The sequence below is a fragment of the Asterias amurensis genome, chromosome 7 (genome assembly GCF_032118995.1).
Source record: "Asterias amurensis chromosome 7, ASM3211899v1".
NCBI classification, from domain to species: Eukaryota; Metazoa; Echinodermata; class Asteroidea; order Forcipulatida; family Asteriidae; genus Asterias; species Asterias amurensis.
Window position 1 is genome coordinate 22,919,780 of NC_092654.1, and position 16,553 is coordinate 22,936,332.

The window sequence follows — 16,553 nt, forward strand, 5'->3', positions numbered from 1 at the left end:
CTGAAGCTATACACATTTAGGCATAGGGGCTTATAACACGTAATTTGTCAAGTGTAGTTAAGTATCCAGAATGACAAATGTTATGTATGTAGTTTGGCTGTGTCATATTGGGTTACTGTTAAATCTTGAAACTTGATATATTTTCCAACATAACATAGTAATACCTAGTTCTGTAGGTCAAGGCACTTTACAACATTAGTTTCCCTGTTCATCGGGCACATTTTTAGACTATTCTTCTAACTTTCTCAACTCCCTGGGGACCATACAACTACAAGCTGCTCCAATGGGGGTTATTCCAACCAATGCCCTCTCAGGGTCTCATTTATACACCTGTGTTAAGAAAAGAAATTATGCTCAAAGACATAAATGTATAACTGGGATTCGAACCCACAGTCCAATGATTCACTGATTGCCCACGACACATCACAACTAGCAAATCACACCCATTCAATGTTCTCCCTCAAACCCTAATTTCGTGAACACTCTAATCTTTTCGCAAATGCTTGAAAGGACCAATGGTTTCTTTGTTGCATACTTGATCAAAGTTTCTAGTAACATTTTCTTTGCTGTTACAGCTGTATTTGTTGTTCTTCTAGGTTTTAATCCTTAAAATGAATACTAAATATTGATGAAATGTTTTCAAAAATTGATTGTCTTTTTTATATCTTTTTTACAGGTTCCTGATCGACAATAGGGGTAATGTTGCTGCTGTCAATAACGAGGGAGAGATCCCTCTGGACCTGGCTGAAGAGGAGGACATGGAAGAATTCCTGCAGGAAGTCATTGAAAAGAAGGGTAAGGATCAACTCTGGGTGCCACTGGGTTAAAGGCAGTGGACACTATTGGTAATTACTCAAAATAATTATTATCATAAAACCTTTCTTGATTACGAGTAATGGGGAGAGGTTGATGGTATAAAACATTGTGAGAAACAGCTCCCTCTAAAGTGACGTACATGTACTTTTCGAGAAGAAGTAGTTTCCACAAATTTGATTTCGATGCCTAAGATTTAGAATTTGAGGTCTCAAAATCAAGCATGTGAAAGCACACAACTTCGCGTGACCATGGTGCGACACGGGTGTTTTTTTCTTTCATTAATATCTCGCAACTTGATGACCGATTGAGCTCAAATTTTCACAGGTTTGTTATTTTATGCATATGTTGAGATACATCAAGTGAGAAGACTGGTCTTTGACAATTACCAATAGTGTCCAGTGTCTTTAAGTCGGTTTGTATGGCATGTTTGCTGTGGGTACACCTGGGCGTTCCTGTACATTCATTGTGGTTAGGAGTAAGAGGGTTGTGTCAAAAGTGCATCCATCATTTTGTTATCAAGGATTCAAATCAAATAACTGCATTTTGGTGGAACAAGAATCGATACTAACGACGTTTGTACACTCGGGGAACAAGCATAACATTTTGTTTGATTTTTATTTTTGTGGTCAGGATTGGATGTTGAAAATGCAAGAAACGAGGAAGAGCAAAGAATGCTGACGGATGCCAACCAGTGGCTCAACACGAAAAACATCAAAGAAAGGAAGCACCCGAAGTCTGGCGCCACGTCCCTCCATGTTGCCGCTGCCAAAGGTTATATTAAAGTTATGAGGTGAGATGATTGGATAAGGTTCAATACTCAATTTCTTCTGATTGAACAATAGTTTTATTTGACTAGTGGGTGTGCTTTCTAACCGTCCATCGAGTGCATCTCGTTTTTCAGAGTTCCAATATAAAGCTATGAATGAATGAATGAATGAATGATATGATTATGAGTTGTGGCACAAAATGTTTCAAAATTCAAAATTTTGAATCAGTCTAATGCTCAAGATAACTTGTTCGGGGTTTCTGCGTATCCTTAAAAAGTCTTAAATTGAACTATCAAAATTTAAGGACTTAAAAGGTGGGTATACCTTTGGTAACCAATCCAATACTTTATGACCATAAAAAGTAACTTGGTAAGTTAACTATCAACTATTATTAACTATTGATATTTTTTTTGAGAAACAACTCCTTGAAAGGAATGTGGTTTTAGAGACAGGGATTCAAAGACATTTCAATCTGTGGATTTGAACCAAAACTCTGACAACACCGGAGCTTGGGTTCGGTGAACTAGGCCACTCGGCCATGACACGCTGTTGTTGTTGTTGTTTCTTATATAATTGTAAAAAGTATAACTGTTTTCCTTCCTACAGTATTCTTATACAAGCTGGTGCAAACGTCGACTCCGTAGACAATGACGGCTGGACGTCACTCCATGCTGCATCTCACTGGGGCCAGAAAGAAGCCGTAGAAATTCTAGTCGAGAACATGTGCGAGATGAGCCATAAAAACAAATTGGTAGGTGAAGTAATAGTCGGTACTTGACACTCTTGTCTTGTATGGATTGGTCCTGATGAATACTGTCTTTATAGGCAACTTGGGTTTTGGTTTTGTGTCGCGTCCTGTTCTCAAATTATTCTAGGCAGCACAGTGGTTGACCAACTAATCATAAAAGGAGTTTGATCAAACTTCTTCATGCCGCACTTGGTATTTACACATAATGCAAAGTTGTGGGTTCAGAAAATGTCTTTCATTGCCTGTATAGATTGCTGACTTTACGCTGTGTGACATCAAGTGCGAACTATCTATTGTAGCTTGGCTTACTATTGTCTTAGCAAATGAGCTTAGCAGCTTTTTATAAAAATTGCCCTTGCATCAGGTTTTGTTGAGGTGCTAGACGCTCAATTGTTGTAAGCATAGACTAGCAGGGAACCAGTTGACAGCAATACACATCTCATTTCATTTTCATCGCCAACCTGCCTCTTGGAACGACTTTCTTTTGATAAGCCATGTTCGAAATATCATGCATAGAAGCCCACAGCCACACACTCAGGTGCCGCCTTGAAATGTCCCAATTGAAATTTACAATTCCTTTTAGAGGTGTCCTTTACCAAAGAGAAAACACATTGGTGCCCTTGCACTTTGAAAGACCAAGCATCAACTGTCGATTTCACAAAGAGTTAAGACTCGTCTTATCTTGAGTTAGGAAAAGTAACTGGTCTTAACTTAGGATTAATCTTAAGGTCTGCATGCTACAGTGCAGGGTTGGGACTCGTCCTAAGTCATAAGATTTATCCTAAGTTAGGAAGAGTTTTTGTGAAATTTTCATTTTCTGCCGACAGAACTGAACTTATCAAGTGTTGTTTTGTTATTATTGTCTTGCAGGGTCAAACAGCATTCGACCTCGCCGATGATGAAATGTTAAGATGGTTAGAAGAACTCAAGAAGAAGCAAGCCTCTGTAAGTAAACCACACTTTCCTCTTATATGTCTAAGATGAGCAATGTAGGTTTTTAGCATCTCCCTCACCCTCCCTTAATTTTACCAGAGATTCAATCTTATCATTTATAAAGTGTTATTATGTGGTGATCCACTGGCTGCTGCTTCCCAGGTTGTATCCTAAACTAGGGTGTGATCTATGGCAGTCACAGGTTGTATAGCTTTTGACTGGCACCCCCGTACAAAGATATTGACTAATGGGGACACAAGCAACATAGGGCTGGAAAGCTCAGTTGGTAGTGCGTTGATACAGTAATCCGGAGGTCAATGGTTCGAGTCCCGCTCCAGTCAATCTTTCCTTGTTCGAACTAAATTATTTAAAATTTACAAAGTCAGTTTCCCGTGTGGTTAATTACAATATAAAAAAATAGTCTTAAATATCTTTTTGTGTCTTGTTCCAGAAAGTCATTATTGAATGGTAGCTTTATCCACACCCTTTACAATTCTCCTTTTTCTTTCTGCTCTGTCATCTTCCTCCACTTGTCCCCCCCACCCCCCCCCCCTCCCGTTTCTCACCTCTTTTCCCTTGTTTCTCTCCCCCTACATGTAACTTGACTGCAGATGAAGAAGGAAGAGAAACACACACCAAGAATCGAGGCCAAGAACCCCCCTCCATTCAAGAGAAGGTACGCCACTGTTTTCTCCCTGAATAAAATCAACTCATACCACATCTCTTTCTGTAGTCACACACTTGACCATGCTCTGGCCATCCTGGTCCGATTCCCTCAATCTAGTAACAGTTTCCAGCATAGAATATGAAAAGGAGCCAAGCTGTTTGTTGCTGTGGCTCCCAACACTGGCACAAGGGCCACATGCCAATCAAGCGGCTATGTCTATGGCTATTGGCTACTTCGGCAGTAACGATTTGGCCATAGCCACTGCCGAACAATTATTTGCATCGATACAAAAAAAAACTACTGCACTGTGACAAATTTATGACAAATTTGAAATATAATTTTGTCTAGTTTTCATATCACCTGACTGCAGAAATTGTTGTCACTAAACAAAGTCTGGAAGAACCTTATATTTCAAAAAATATTTTTACCTTAAAAATCAACTGTCATAAAAAAAAATTGTGTACAGTTATACTTTGCTGTTCTTTTCATTTCTATTCAAAATCATCATTTGAATTTGTTTCATGATGGCGTAGCCTTTTGTTTTGGGGTTCACATCTCTTTACATTTTGCTTGAGTTTTTAAAAAGATCTTTTCCCATTTCTTTGAAAAGCTTTTAATAAGTTTTAACGGACGCGTGATTATTATTTTAAGTGGACTTAATCTCTCCATTTCTGTGCAATTCTTATCGAACCAAAACTTTTGAGAAACACAAAATCGTTTGCCGAAATCACTTTCTAAATGCAAGCCTTTTTGATCTGAAAGCTGAAAAGGTTGTGCTGATTTAAATTGTGCAGTTTTGTACATCAAAGCCTGCCACATTGTCCTTCAAACCCGAAGCATAAAATTTGTTTGCACTCCCCTCACTTATCAAGCAAGCAGCATCATTTAAACACCTTGCACCAGCAAGATGCACTGCACGCCAACACTCCATTTTGGGGGCCACTTTGCTGGCCACTTTGGGGGCCACTTTGCTGGCCACTTTGTGGACCACTTTGCTGGCCACTTTGTGGACCACTTTGCTGGCCACTTTGTGGACCACTTTGCTGGCCACTTTGTGGACCACTTTATGGGCCACTTTTGAACTGGATTGCAGTCAACTGTGGTGCATACTTAAAAAATGGTTGGCCCCCAGAATGTTGAATGGCACCCTTCAGGTATTGTTTTAACATGGCAGACTTTGGTGTACAAACCCGTGCCTCATAACACGTCAGAGAAATGGAGAGATTTATTCTGTGAATCTTATGTTGCTTTTCTATACGTAACTCTGTGTTCATACATTATAGATGTTGCCATCACCCTGTCATTGCATTTCAATGCTTTGGATTGTCTCTTTGCTGTACATGTAACTCGATGACATTGTGCACGCCTTTCATGTTTTGCTGATCTTCACAACGAATTATTAAGCATTCACTGAGACATCGTGAAAGTTTCCTGCAAGATTTCTTTGTTCTTGCGTGTTTGTTAAATAACGTAGTGCTAAAACGTCCCCACTACAGGAAACCAATAACTCTGTTCATGTAGTTGGCTGTAACTTATAACAAGCAAGAAATAAAACTGCATGTTGGAAATTTTGTTAATTGTTCGAATTTAATCAGCTTAATACATTCGCTCCGAGTTAACATTTCAGCCACAGTTCACTTACAAAAAAGAATACTCCCCAAAACAGCAGTCAACTTTTAAATGAGTCAATTACTAAAAAAATTGCACAACTTCTTTATACACAGTTAACTGTTACACTTTCCATTGTAGGAATTCCACATTTTATTCTAGTGTTTACGTAGAGTAATATCTTTCCTTTCCTTCCACTTTTTTATTTTATTTATCTGCTACTGCCATCTTCACTGTCTTTGCTTCTAAACCGCGGTTGGTTTAGATTGCCAAGTAGTCTCAAAAATCGTCCCGAGCCAAACTGGTATATATTATATTTTAAAATTCCTTCATTCTTTCAAGTGAAACCACCCTGCCAAAGGCGGCTGGGATTTCTTTGGTTTCCTTTTTTTCTGCTTGCTTTTAAATGGGTCGATGTCATCCGTAGGATGCGGGTGGGCTAAGCTTTTTTAGTTTGCGGTAGCTTATATGTCAGTAAGACGGCGCTTGTAGATGAAAAGTAGTGTGGCCACAGACACGTGTCAGTTGTGTGTGTTGTAGGAAATCCAAAGGGATTGACCAATATGTCTTTAAAATGCCAAAGCGTTGCCTTTTACTATAAAGTCAACAACTTAAGGTTGGGAATGCCTTCTGTGTTGGCTGTAATGCTAGACCATCATTCTTGCAAGTTTTAACTCCAGCTTTTTGTACATTTTAAAATACAATACAGGAACTGACCCCAAATGTCATAAAGCTGCTTAGCAGAAAATACTGCTTAGCAATTTTTTTTCCTAATCAAAAATCAAATAGGATACCAGTTGCACCATTAGAAACCTTATGGAATGTTTGCTGGTAACCTGTTTCTGCTAAGCAAGATTTGTCTGTGCTTAGCAAGTTTTTGTCTGCCCAGGCTTTTTTAAATCCCGGGGTCTGTTTAAGGGGATCATCACAGATTGTGATTGCTCTATAGGGGTTTCACATGATGATATTTCAGTATGTGAGGTTTGAAATACCAAGTCAGTTTGAACTTGAATCTTACCTACACTCGCAAGGGGTTCCCATCTTTTCCAAGAGATGACTAAGTCAACCCAGCTTTGAACCACCACCCCCCCCCCACACCAGCAAAGGCCGTCAAAGAAAATGACTTCTTCAAGAAACCTACACGCTGGTTAAAACACCCACAGGGGACTAAGGGGTTTTGAAATGTCTCATGGTTGGAAGAGAAACAGCTGACTGCATTTGGAGCCTGGCTGATGACATGTGTCTGGTAGCGTCTGGTCTGTGACGTAATTACGTCATAGCAGGCCTAAGTGCCGACGAGGTTCGCTGCAGCGGTTTTCTCATGATTGCTACTCTCTGTTTATCTGCTGTGCCTGTGAGATAACAAGACATTCCTACTGCTAAAGGGATATGTGTGTTCTCTGCACATGCAGCTGTACAGAGCCTTATAGAGTTATGATCTTGCAAGAAAATGACAACCTGAAGTTCTTGTATTGACTGTGCAAAGTCTTGCGCGTATATCGAAAATAGGAAAAAACTAACTTGAATGACAGTGATAGTATTCTTTGAAATTGAATTTTTATTTATACAAAATTCTTTTACAAAATATATCTAACATAAAAATGTATAGCAATTCATTAAAAATGCAATTTCACCATTTATACAATAATTTTGGTTTGAACAAACCTAAATTATTAGAAATTCACCCCGTCGGTTTTGCTTGTGGTTTATTACTTGATTTTTGTTTAAAACAAATTGTTTGTTAAAACAAATTTGAAACACAATTAAAACTTGGGGAGAGGATGCTTATATTATGGAAACCACATTTGCCAATTACACCCGAGTTTGTGTGACCATTCTCTAGTAACCGCAACCAGGGGTTCAAGTCTTACTCACACGTTTTCTTTTTTGATTTGTTTATTTAATTTACTCTCATATATTTTTATTTTCGAACGAAATGATATATTTTTCAGAGCCATAAAAAAGTAAAAATAAATTCAAACTAAAATATTTGAAGAAACAGAATCGCGCACACGTCAAACTCAATGTAGTTGGGACTGCCTTAGTCCCAGAAGTTTTAATATATGCGCAAGACTTGCACAGTCTATTACCTTGACAATGTAATCAGTCTCCATGCTGGGGCAAGTGACAACGGCTTACTGACAAAACTAGCTAATTGTGGCCAAGCTACTTTAGAAACGAGTGCTTAGCTGGTATGGCACATTCATACCAGTGTCTTACATGTAGATCTGTAGATACATCCAGTGACACCTAGTGCCCCTCCCCCCCTCCCCCCCCTCCCCCCCTCCCCCCCCCCTCCCCCCCCCCTCCCCCATGATAGTCTCACCCCACCCCACCTAGTAGAGGTATTGTACCCAGTGCCGTTGTACAACGTATAAGTTCTTTTAATGTACCGAGGCCCTTTTTTTCACTCCTGAAAGCATGTTCCGTTTTTTACACTTCAAAAAAATCCTTTTGATCGCTTAAAATCTGTACACCTTGTGGTAGTAATCAAAGCTGTTGAAAACTAGACTGTTGGAAAATTACAATTTGATCCCCATCCCTTTCAGTGTTTTATTGATACTGTATGCCCTGATTTGCTGTTCTGAATTGCATATGAATCCAAGTCGCCCCTTGACCCTCCCAATCTCTTGACCCCACCCTGCACTCCACCCCATCCCACACCCACCTTAAGATGATTGAGTATATATTCTTGCATCTTTAACTCAAAATCTAGACACTAAAGCCCAGTTCATACTTCCTGCGAATGCAAATACCGTACAAATTTTGACGTCACATGTGTTTTCGCAGCCAATGTTTCGCAGGAGTTGTACACAGTTCAACTGTTGCGAACTGTGTGTTGCAAATTTGTAATGTCAAAATATGTATTTGCATTTGCAATTGCAGGAAGTATGAACCAGGCTTTTTGAACCTACTCCAATTTAAGTGTCTAATGCATATTTCATGATGTTCTGATTGCTGGTCAAGTAGGGTAGGGTTTAACTCTACCCAATCCACGTTCAATGCTTGGGAGAAATTACTCATGTGGAACAAATCCGGTGTACTCGTAAATCCAATGTGATTGGAGGACATTTAAATATTTTAATACATCATAGACCTTTTTCGCAAATACCCATTGCGCAAACGCCAACCGTTCAATGAGGTGCATGCTGGTCTAGGCTAGACCAGCATGCACCTCATTCAACGCCTAACGCGCGCGTACCAAGTATTTGCGATAAGGTCTATGATGTAAAAAGTTTATCCAGCCCATCCCTCCTTGTCTGTTCCCATGCCACTGGATGTATCAACATGTTGGGCGCTGAGCAAAAGGGGCTGCTAACATTTTGTGCTGATTAATCTTAACGACCATGGTCTCTGCTTCTACTGGGGTGGTAAGAAACACTGCAATGTAGGCCCAGGCCTGATACTTGCATTGGTGCCCTTGAAATGCTGAAGTACAATTTTACAATTTCCTCAACAAGAAAATGCCATGGTGCCATCGCCCTTTCAAAAATGAAGCATACAGGCTTGTTTAGGCCGACCCTATACTCCTGTCTGCTTGTGTTTTTTTGTATGAGGGAATGACCATGAGGTAAAATTGAATAGTACCATTGTGTTAGAGGAGGGAATCAGATGGCCATTTGATTGGTCGTTACTGTTTAAAGACACTGGACACTATTGGTAATTGTCAAAGACCAGTCTTCTCACTTGGTGTTTCTCAACATATGCATAAAATAACGAACCTGTCAAAATTTGAGCTCAATTGGTTGTCAAAGTTTCAAGATAATAATAAAAGAAGAAACACCCTTTCAGATGCGTGATTTCGAGACCTCAAGATGTATGGGGTCTCAAAATCAAGTTTCTGGAAAATTACTTCTTTCTCGAAAACTACGTTGCTTCAGTGGAAGCCGTTTTTTTAATGTTTTATACTATCAACAGCTCTCCATTGCTTGTTACCAAAAGTCATTTTTTATGCTAATAATTATTTTGAGCAATTACCAATAGTGTCCACTGCCTTTAATATCAATGGTGTTTGATCATATATACCCCAAAAACGGAATGTCGACGTATGTCTGTCCCGACAATATACACTGCCCTCATTGTCTCAACACACTTTGTCAAGACGCTCTTCCTCTTTCTCCCTTCTTTGGTGAGAAATCCTTGTGCATTCTTTCTGCTTGTAGTTTTGCATTGAATGAACATGCCACCTTCTTAGCAATAGAACCCATGCAACGAATCAAAACGACATGTACTGTACATTAACCTGTAGCTGGGGATCAGCTTAATTGAATGTCATGTACATGTAGTTACTCCATTAACCACCAATCGTAGAGCAGCACAAATCTTTTTGAGTCGAAACTCGCAAATAGAGCCCCGTGTCAAACATGCATTAAGTTTTTGCAAGCATTTTTTTTTTACTTTGTTTTTTCTTCCCCCACCTGATGTATTCAAGTTCATCAGGCTGCTTTTTTTTCATGGCTCATTATTTTTAATTTTTGTTATTAGAGACCACTCAAAATGTTAGAAACCATAGTTTTGCAAATGCTCACCACACGCTTAGCCACTTGGGTTAGCCATGATAACTTACACCAATAAGTAACTGGGTACACCAATAAGTAACTGGGTATGCACAACACCCTGAATGAAACAATTCCTTTTAAGAAAAAAAAACACCCCAAAATTGTTCTTGGATTTTCTCTTCTAATTTCAAGGATATCCTCTGAAATCTTTGCTCTCCAATACCTTCACAACATGGAGAATTCTTTAAGTATTTTTTTCTTCTTCTAATTAAACAGTCAGATAATTAAAAACATGCTTTCAGTCCCCAAGATACGTTGCTGGTTGTTGATTTGATTTTTTTTTTTAGTTTATTTATTTTGCGAAGGGTTAGAGATTTTCCTCTGCTGTGTTTCTGGCTACTCATCTGGCAAGATTCAATTTGCGGAAAGTTCACATTACGGTTTCAGATTAACCTTCCTCATGACAGACTAATCCATATTGAACATCCTTTGCATGGCAAATCAGTTCTGTTCCATTCATCACCTAATCTATTTCCTCAAGTTTTTTTTCTCTCTCCTGCATTTAAGACTATACTTTGAGTACTACTTTTTTCTTTTGATTGAAACTTGTCTGAAAAAAAAAAAAAACATTTCAGTTGTGTGTGAATTCTTTTAATATTATTTTGCGACACATTACTTTCGTAAGGAATATGTTTACTTGGTAAGGTTTTCATGAACAAGACAGAAAATGTTTCCAATCGATTTCAAATGTTGATGACAGTGTAGAAATAATGAGGGATAAACAAACTGTTTTTTGTAACATAAGAAGTTGTTTGCGTAAGGTACAAAAGAAAAGTTACATAACAGTTACAAAATGGAAATATTTCAAACTTACACTCAATTTGTTTTGCAAAGAACACTCCCCATCCCATGCTTTAGTTTATTAATACCGTCACTTCATTAAATAGATATTAACACATTGAATGCAATAATGAACTGAAACTTGACATAAAGAAATCTTCCATGTTGTGCGGATGAGATAGAAAAAAAAAACGAGAAAAAAAACCCCGCATGTAATGAACTGACCAAACAAAAGCATGAGATTACTTCACAACCAAACGGAGAGTTTTAGAATTAAAAAGAAAAGGTGAAAAAACACAAAGGGAGATGGACACATGGCTGACCTTTCTGGCTCTTTTTTGCATAAATGTTTTTTGCTTCTTTTATTCCCCCAACTCCATCTTTTTCTTGTGTGTGCGTCCCGTATCTTGCGTTATCTGTCCCCCGAACCTGTCCCACGTACCCCTGTATCTCCCCCCTTTTGGCGCTGACTGGCAGGTCTTCCGTTACACGCATTAGTGTTCCTGATCGCAACATGCTGCTCCACCAAGACATGTGCAAGGAGAGGAGGGAGCTGGAACTCAAGATCCACGGCAAGGAGAGTGAAAAGGACAAGGTAAGAAGAAAGAGTAGGAGGAAGGGATTTTCCTTGTGTGATTATAATTTCTTTTTAAAGAAGATTTTGAATTTTTTAATTTTGTTTAATTATTATGAGTCAATCCTGTTCCTTTGAGGTGTCATCTCCCTTCTGTCCTCCTTTATAACCTCATCCTTCTTAAAAACCAAACCCTCTTCCAGTACCTCCCACCCCCTTTTCATCAATGAAACTCTTTCCACACATCATTGAGGCAAACATATCTGGCCTTGTCCTTCAACATCCCTTGTAAGACGTCTTCACATGGGAGAATTAAAACCTCATTGCAACCAACCAATAATGTATGTCGAAGCAAGTTGAGATAGTTTTGCATTCGGGTAATGTTGCATGTGTTTTTAATCCCCTAAAAATATTTGGAAAATTCAATCTCACAATGTAGTGGTTGGGGCTGAAAATGGGTGACTTCTGAGGAGAACCCTAAATTTCCCCTCGATACATATCTCACCCCAAAGCAGTCTCACTGATCTGCATTTCTAAGCTCCAACCCATGACCCCCCCCCCCCCCCCCCCCCCGCCTCTACTCCTCCTGACACCACCACCATACCCATTTTCCCCCATTAATCCACCGCCTCAAGTGGTTTTCGTTTCGTTTGATGGATCTGTTTTCTTCTCTCATCTCCTCGCTCCCTTCCCCCAACTTCCCTCCACCTTAACCTCTTTTGACTTGAAACCTCTTTTGACTTGACTAACCTCTTACAGTCTGCGGGTGTAAGCAAACAGAAGACCCCTTCTGGTCCAAATCGGGGACCATCGGTAGGTTTCGTTTTTAAAAATATATTTCCAAGTTGGTCACATCACGCACTGTTTCCCTTTATTTTTCAGATGTATTGTAATATTTAGAACTGAGTGTCTTTCTGTGTGTTCTTGGATAGTACATTATGTTTGTTAATGCACACTTTGGGTCAATAAAAATGGGCACTAAAACTTTGCTTTAAAAAGAAAAGTAAATACAACAAAACAGAGTGGCTTTGAAGTTGCTTCGCAAGAAAGCATCCTTTCCACTTGAAACAAAGAGCTTACCTTTATTTCTATTCCTGAATATCCCCTAACTATACCTGCCTGGTGGTGATCTTTGACATTTTCTTCTTTCTTTCTTTTTTGTTGGGGGGAGGGGGGAGGTTGTTCTATCCAAAGTATTTTTGTTTTTGATGGTATCATTTTGAAGAATATCATGAAAAAAAGTTCATCAGGCTGGTAAATTATCAACTTTGTAAACGAATTTCCTATAAACACCTCAGTAATTGGCTTTGTTTAAAGAAAATTCATTTCCAAAGATGACCTTTTTTGTGGTTTTTGAGGGTTGTTTCATGTACATTTTTTGTTTGGTAGATTGTATTCTAGCGTTAAAAATCCAATGAAGGTTTTTGGCCAAAGGCTTGTTCATACTCGTTGTTAGTGGTAAAGAAAATTTATTTATTATTATTATTATTTTCATCGAGCAATTAAAATATTTGACGCTACCATTTGACATCAAGTATGGACAAGCTTTTAATGCAAGCCATTCTAATTTTGAACACTTTTTTGTTTTCTTTAATTTAATATGCACAGTGTGGACCAGTTACACATACTTTTTGTGTTGTAAACAAAGAATTGTTATCTTTTATTGTGAATGATTTTTTTGTTTGTTTAGTAAATTTAGTTAAATATTGGGGGGGAGGGGTGACCTTACAGTTACATTTCCTTGCGTTCAAATAATGGTTAACCACTCACTTGCATTATATCTACTTGATTGCCTTTTAATGTTATCAAGACCAAATACAAGAAGCTTCCATCTTTCTTCTCTGGAAAGCGCCCTCTGTTGATTGCATTCTTAATCCTTGCTCCAGACCTCTATCATATATTGCAGTCTGTCTTTGTCAAGCTCACTGTTTTACTACCAACAAAAAAGAGGCCCAGACTAAATTTTGTCCTGCCAGCCTTATTCTGGAGTGGGTTTCGGGGGTCGTAACCAATAACTTTTTTGGACATCGGCCATTGATAAACCGACGGCCAATTCAACCGACACAGTTATAGATGGATTGCACATGACTTCATTGACCAGAATCTTTGATGAAAAGTGCAGGCGTGAAAGGCTATCATTGGCTGAGAGTTGTGCGCAGTGCTTACGCACTTTTCCATTGATTATCATCAAATATGGCGGTTGATGTCGCTATGTGCAATCCATCTATTCGGTATGACCGCCAAAACGTACCCCTAGTCACTCTGAGATGAGCATTGACTATAAGGAAAAGGGCCATGATGGCGATTGAATGATAGAGGTCCAGCTGCTTGCTTGGTCTATCAAACCATCCCTGAACTCTTCAGTTCCCTTTGATGTATTCATCATTTCCGCATCCCTCGTTCAAATTCCTGTCCCAAAGTTCAAATCGAAGAGAAGACGCAATATAATTAAAACGGAATTACAAGAAAACATGTTAACCTCGAACCAGGTAAATGTTACGACTGTTAAAGTCGTTCAGTTTCCTCGACGATAAAGGTGAAGTTTGTTTTTTTCACTTTTTAAAAACTTGTTTTTTTGTTTGTCCATTATAATTGATTGCTATTTACAGCAAGCAGGCATTGCCAAGCGGAAGATAACCCCATGGGTCGCTCAGCGGCCTATATTCCCTGACTTTCAGGGAACCTCCTCGGTAGGTAGAGATCTCAGCTCAAGCTGAAGCTTTCAGGGGCTGCGTGTGCAAGCAAAAAAAAAGAAGAAGCAAAACTTGGTGTCTGGAATTTAACTTTGTGTGTGATTAAGTAAGAGTTAGCGTTTTTGTTTTCTCAAGCCTTTCCAAATATCATGAGTCAGTATCATGTAGTAATCATAGAGATGAACTCATGTTGCGATAGTTTGCTGAGCAAGTCATTGGTTTCGCATTCTTAATGTGTTTTTGTAGGGGGGGGGGTGGAATAATTACAGTCCAGTTGTTTACCTTCTTGCACTGTCCTTAAGATATCGTTCAGTGATTAATCCAAAAGAATATCAACATGTGTCGATGAAGAAAATGACCTGTGAACGTTTCATTACATTGGCTGCAAGTTCTTGAGTTTGATCATTTTTTTCAGATTTCAACTTTTGCACTCGATGCACATATTCCACATTCCTGAATTCCACTGTTTGAAATGGCACTGTTATTAAAAAGATTTAGTTAAGGACTACATGTACGTAAAACCATAGATGAAAAAATCTGGAGGGGGGGGGGCAGACAAACTAAGGTACGATTCATTGAGAAGCTTGCTCGTGCCATTGTTTAACAAAAATTCCAAAAAATCATGAAGCATCAGTCAGAAAAGCATAAAAATGTTGTATCATTTTAAAGGGGTATGTTTTAGCAATGACTTGCATTAGGGACATGTACATCAGCAATTTCACCGAGTCCAATCAATCGTTCATGTAGAGTTGCATTCTCATAAGCATCACAAGCAAACATCAAATATAGTCTAGAGGTTTTAGGGGCTTTTTATTTTTCACTTTAGTTTATTTCTCAAGACTTGTCAATATTGGTAGCTCAAAAAGTAGAACGAAAACATAAAAAGTAGATGTTTTTATGTGCAGTATAAATTCATTAAGAAACAGTAGGTTCCAATCCCACCTGAGCTGTTCATACCTGCGGATGTGGTTTTAAAATCCAATCAATGAAAGGCAAAATTAAACACAGTGGCAAAGTATTGCAATGCGTGAATTCTATAGTTTGGTAAAAACAGTATATTGACTTTGTAGGTAGGCATACATGTATTGTAAAGTACATGTAGCTGTTTGGTGTTGATGATGTGCACACTTCTATGATACTATTATCGTCACTGTTGCAGATGAGCTTTTTCAGTGGAGCCACTAAGCACACAAGACTGCTAAGCATGAAAAACACTAAGCATTAAACATGTTACCAGCCAAAACGCATGTATTGTGTATTGTCTCTGGCTAGTCTCCTGCAAATATTTTTGCTTAGCAGATAAATTTGTGTAAGCGCTACTGTCTACTTAGCAGTCAGTGATACTGAGCAGATAGTGCTAAGCGAATTTGTCAGTAAAAATTAACAGGCTGGTAACCTATTTCTGCTAAGCGGTATTTTTCTGAGCTAAGCATTTTTGTGTGCTTAACAGCTTGATGATGTTGAGCACAGTTCCCCTTCCTCTAGACACACACCCACACGAATGTTTGTAAAATCACTGTTTGGATGTTTTTAGTTGATTGCCTGTTCAGACTTCAAGTCTTAGGCTTAGATGAAGATATTTACCAGGTGCAGTCTAAGTCCCACTTTGATAGGTCAATATTCTCTGCAACACCTATTCTTCCCTTTCCAAGCCGTAATGTAGAGACATTTCACTCGAACTTGGGAAACACAGAACCAATTCCAGTCAGCAGAATCTATTGCAAAGCTGCTTTCCTGGCAGCCTGTCATTGCATGTTTACCAAAATACTAATTATAAAGAGCAATATGTATGTGCTTTTGCTTCTGAAAATACACCAGAACACAAACAGTCTATGATACCCATGGTTGTATGCGGCCATTTTGAAATGCAATAGACTGTTTTCATGAAACATGCAAATTGCACACTCTGCAGAGTTTTCTGACCAATAGTTTCTATATAAGCGCATGAATGTAATAACAAAAACATATGGAAAAGCGAGGTTGGGTATAAACGGTGATCAAAGTTCTGACCTTGGGAAGAGGAGTTTTGACATTCGATCGAACCATTGTAGGACCATTTAACTTTTTAAGTATTTCCATTTTACATGCACATGTGTGATACTGCATTCCCTCAAAATTCATCTTCTTGTACAAAATTTTCATTCATGAATCATGTGTGAAGCATAAAGAATCAGCTCAAAACAAAAAAAGAATCTTGTGAGGACAGACGCTGAAAATACATAAGCGCAAGTGGCTTATTGTACAGTATGGTGGAGGTTGCTAGGCCGTGTAGAACCATACCCAGGAGATCGCTGAGTGCCCCCATAACCAAGAGCTGCCAACCTTCCCTGATTCCGCAGAAATGTCCCTGAATAAAAAAGCTGTCCTTGTTCTGATGAATGAAATTGAAAATTTTCCCTGGAAACTTG

The 16,553-nt window shown here is 38.8% G+C and overlaps 2 protein-coding genes across 14 annotated transcripts in view; both read left to right on the forward strand.

Annotated features, from left to right (window-relative positions):
• Positions 1-16,553, forward strand: part of LOC139939507 (homeobox protein Mohawk-like) — a 236,856-nt gene that overhangs the window by 141,790 nt on the left and 78,513 nt on the right. The window lies entirely within an intron of this gene.
• Positions 1-16,553, forward strand: part of LOC139939983 (protein phosphatase 1 regulatory subunit 12A-like) — an 83,255-nt gene that overhangs the window by 20,162 nt on the left and 46,540 nt on the right. For 6 of the 13 annotated variants that reach the window (XM_071936160.1, XM_071936161.1, XM_071936166.1 and 3 more), the window contains exons 3-10: positions 677-795; positions 1,447-1,606; positions 2,190-2,334; positions 3,202-3,276; positions 3,876-3,940; positions 5,805-5,843; positions 11,377-11,473; positions 14,062-14,142. In XM_071936160.1, the coding sequence (XP_071792261.1) occupies positions 677-795; positions 1,447-1,606; positions 2,190-2,334; positions 3,202-3,276; positions 3,876-3,940; positions 5,805-5,843; positions 11,377-11,473; positions 14,062-14,142 (781 nt within the window). Of the gene's footprint in view, positions 1-676; positions 796-1,446; positions 1,607-2,189; positions 2,335-3,201; positions 3,277-3,875; positions 3,941-5,804; positions 5,844-11,355; positions 11,474-12,211; positions 12,266-14,061; positions 14,143-16,553 lie in introns of all 13 variants that reach the window. The other 7 variants (XM_071936163.1, XM_071936167.1, XM_071936165.1 and 4 more) reach the window with 7 other exon arrangements.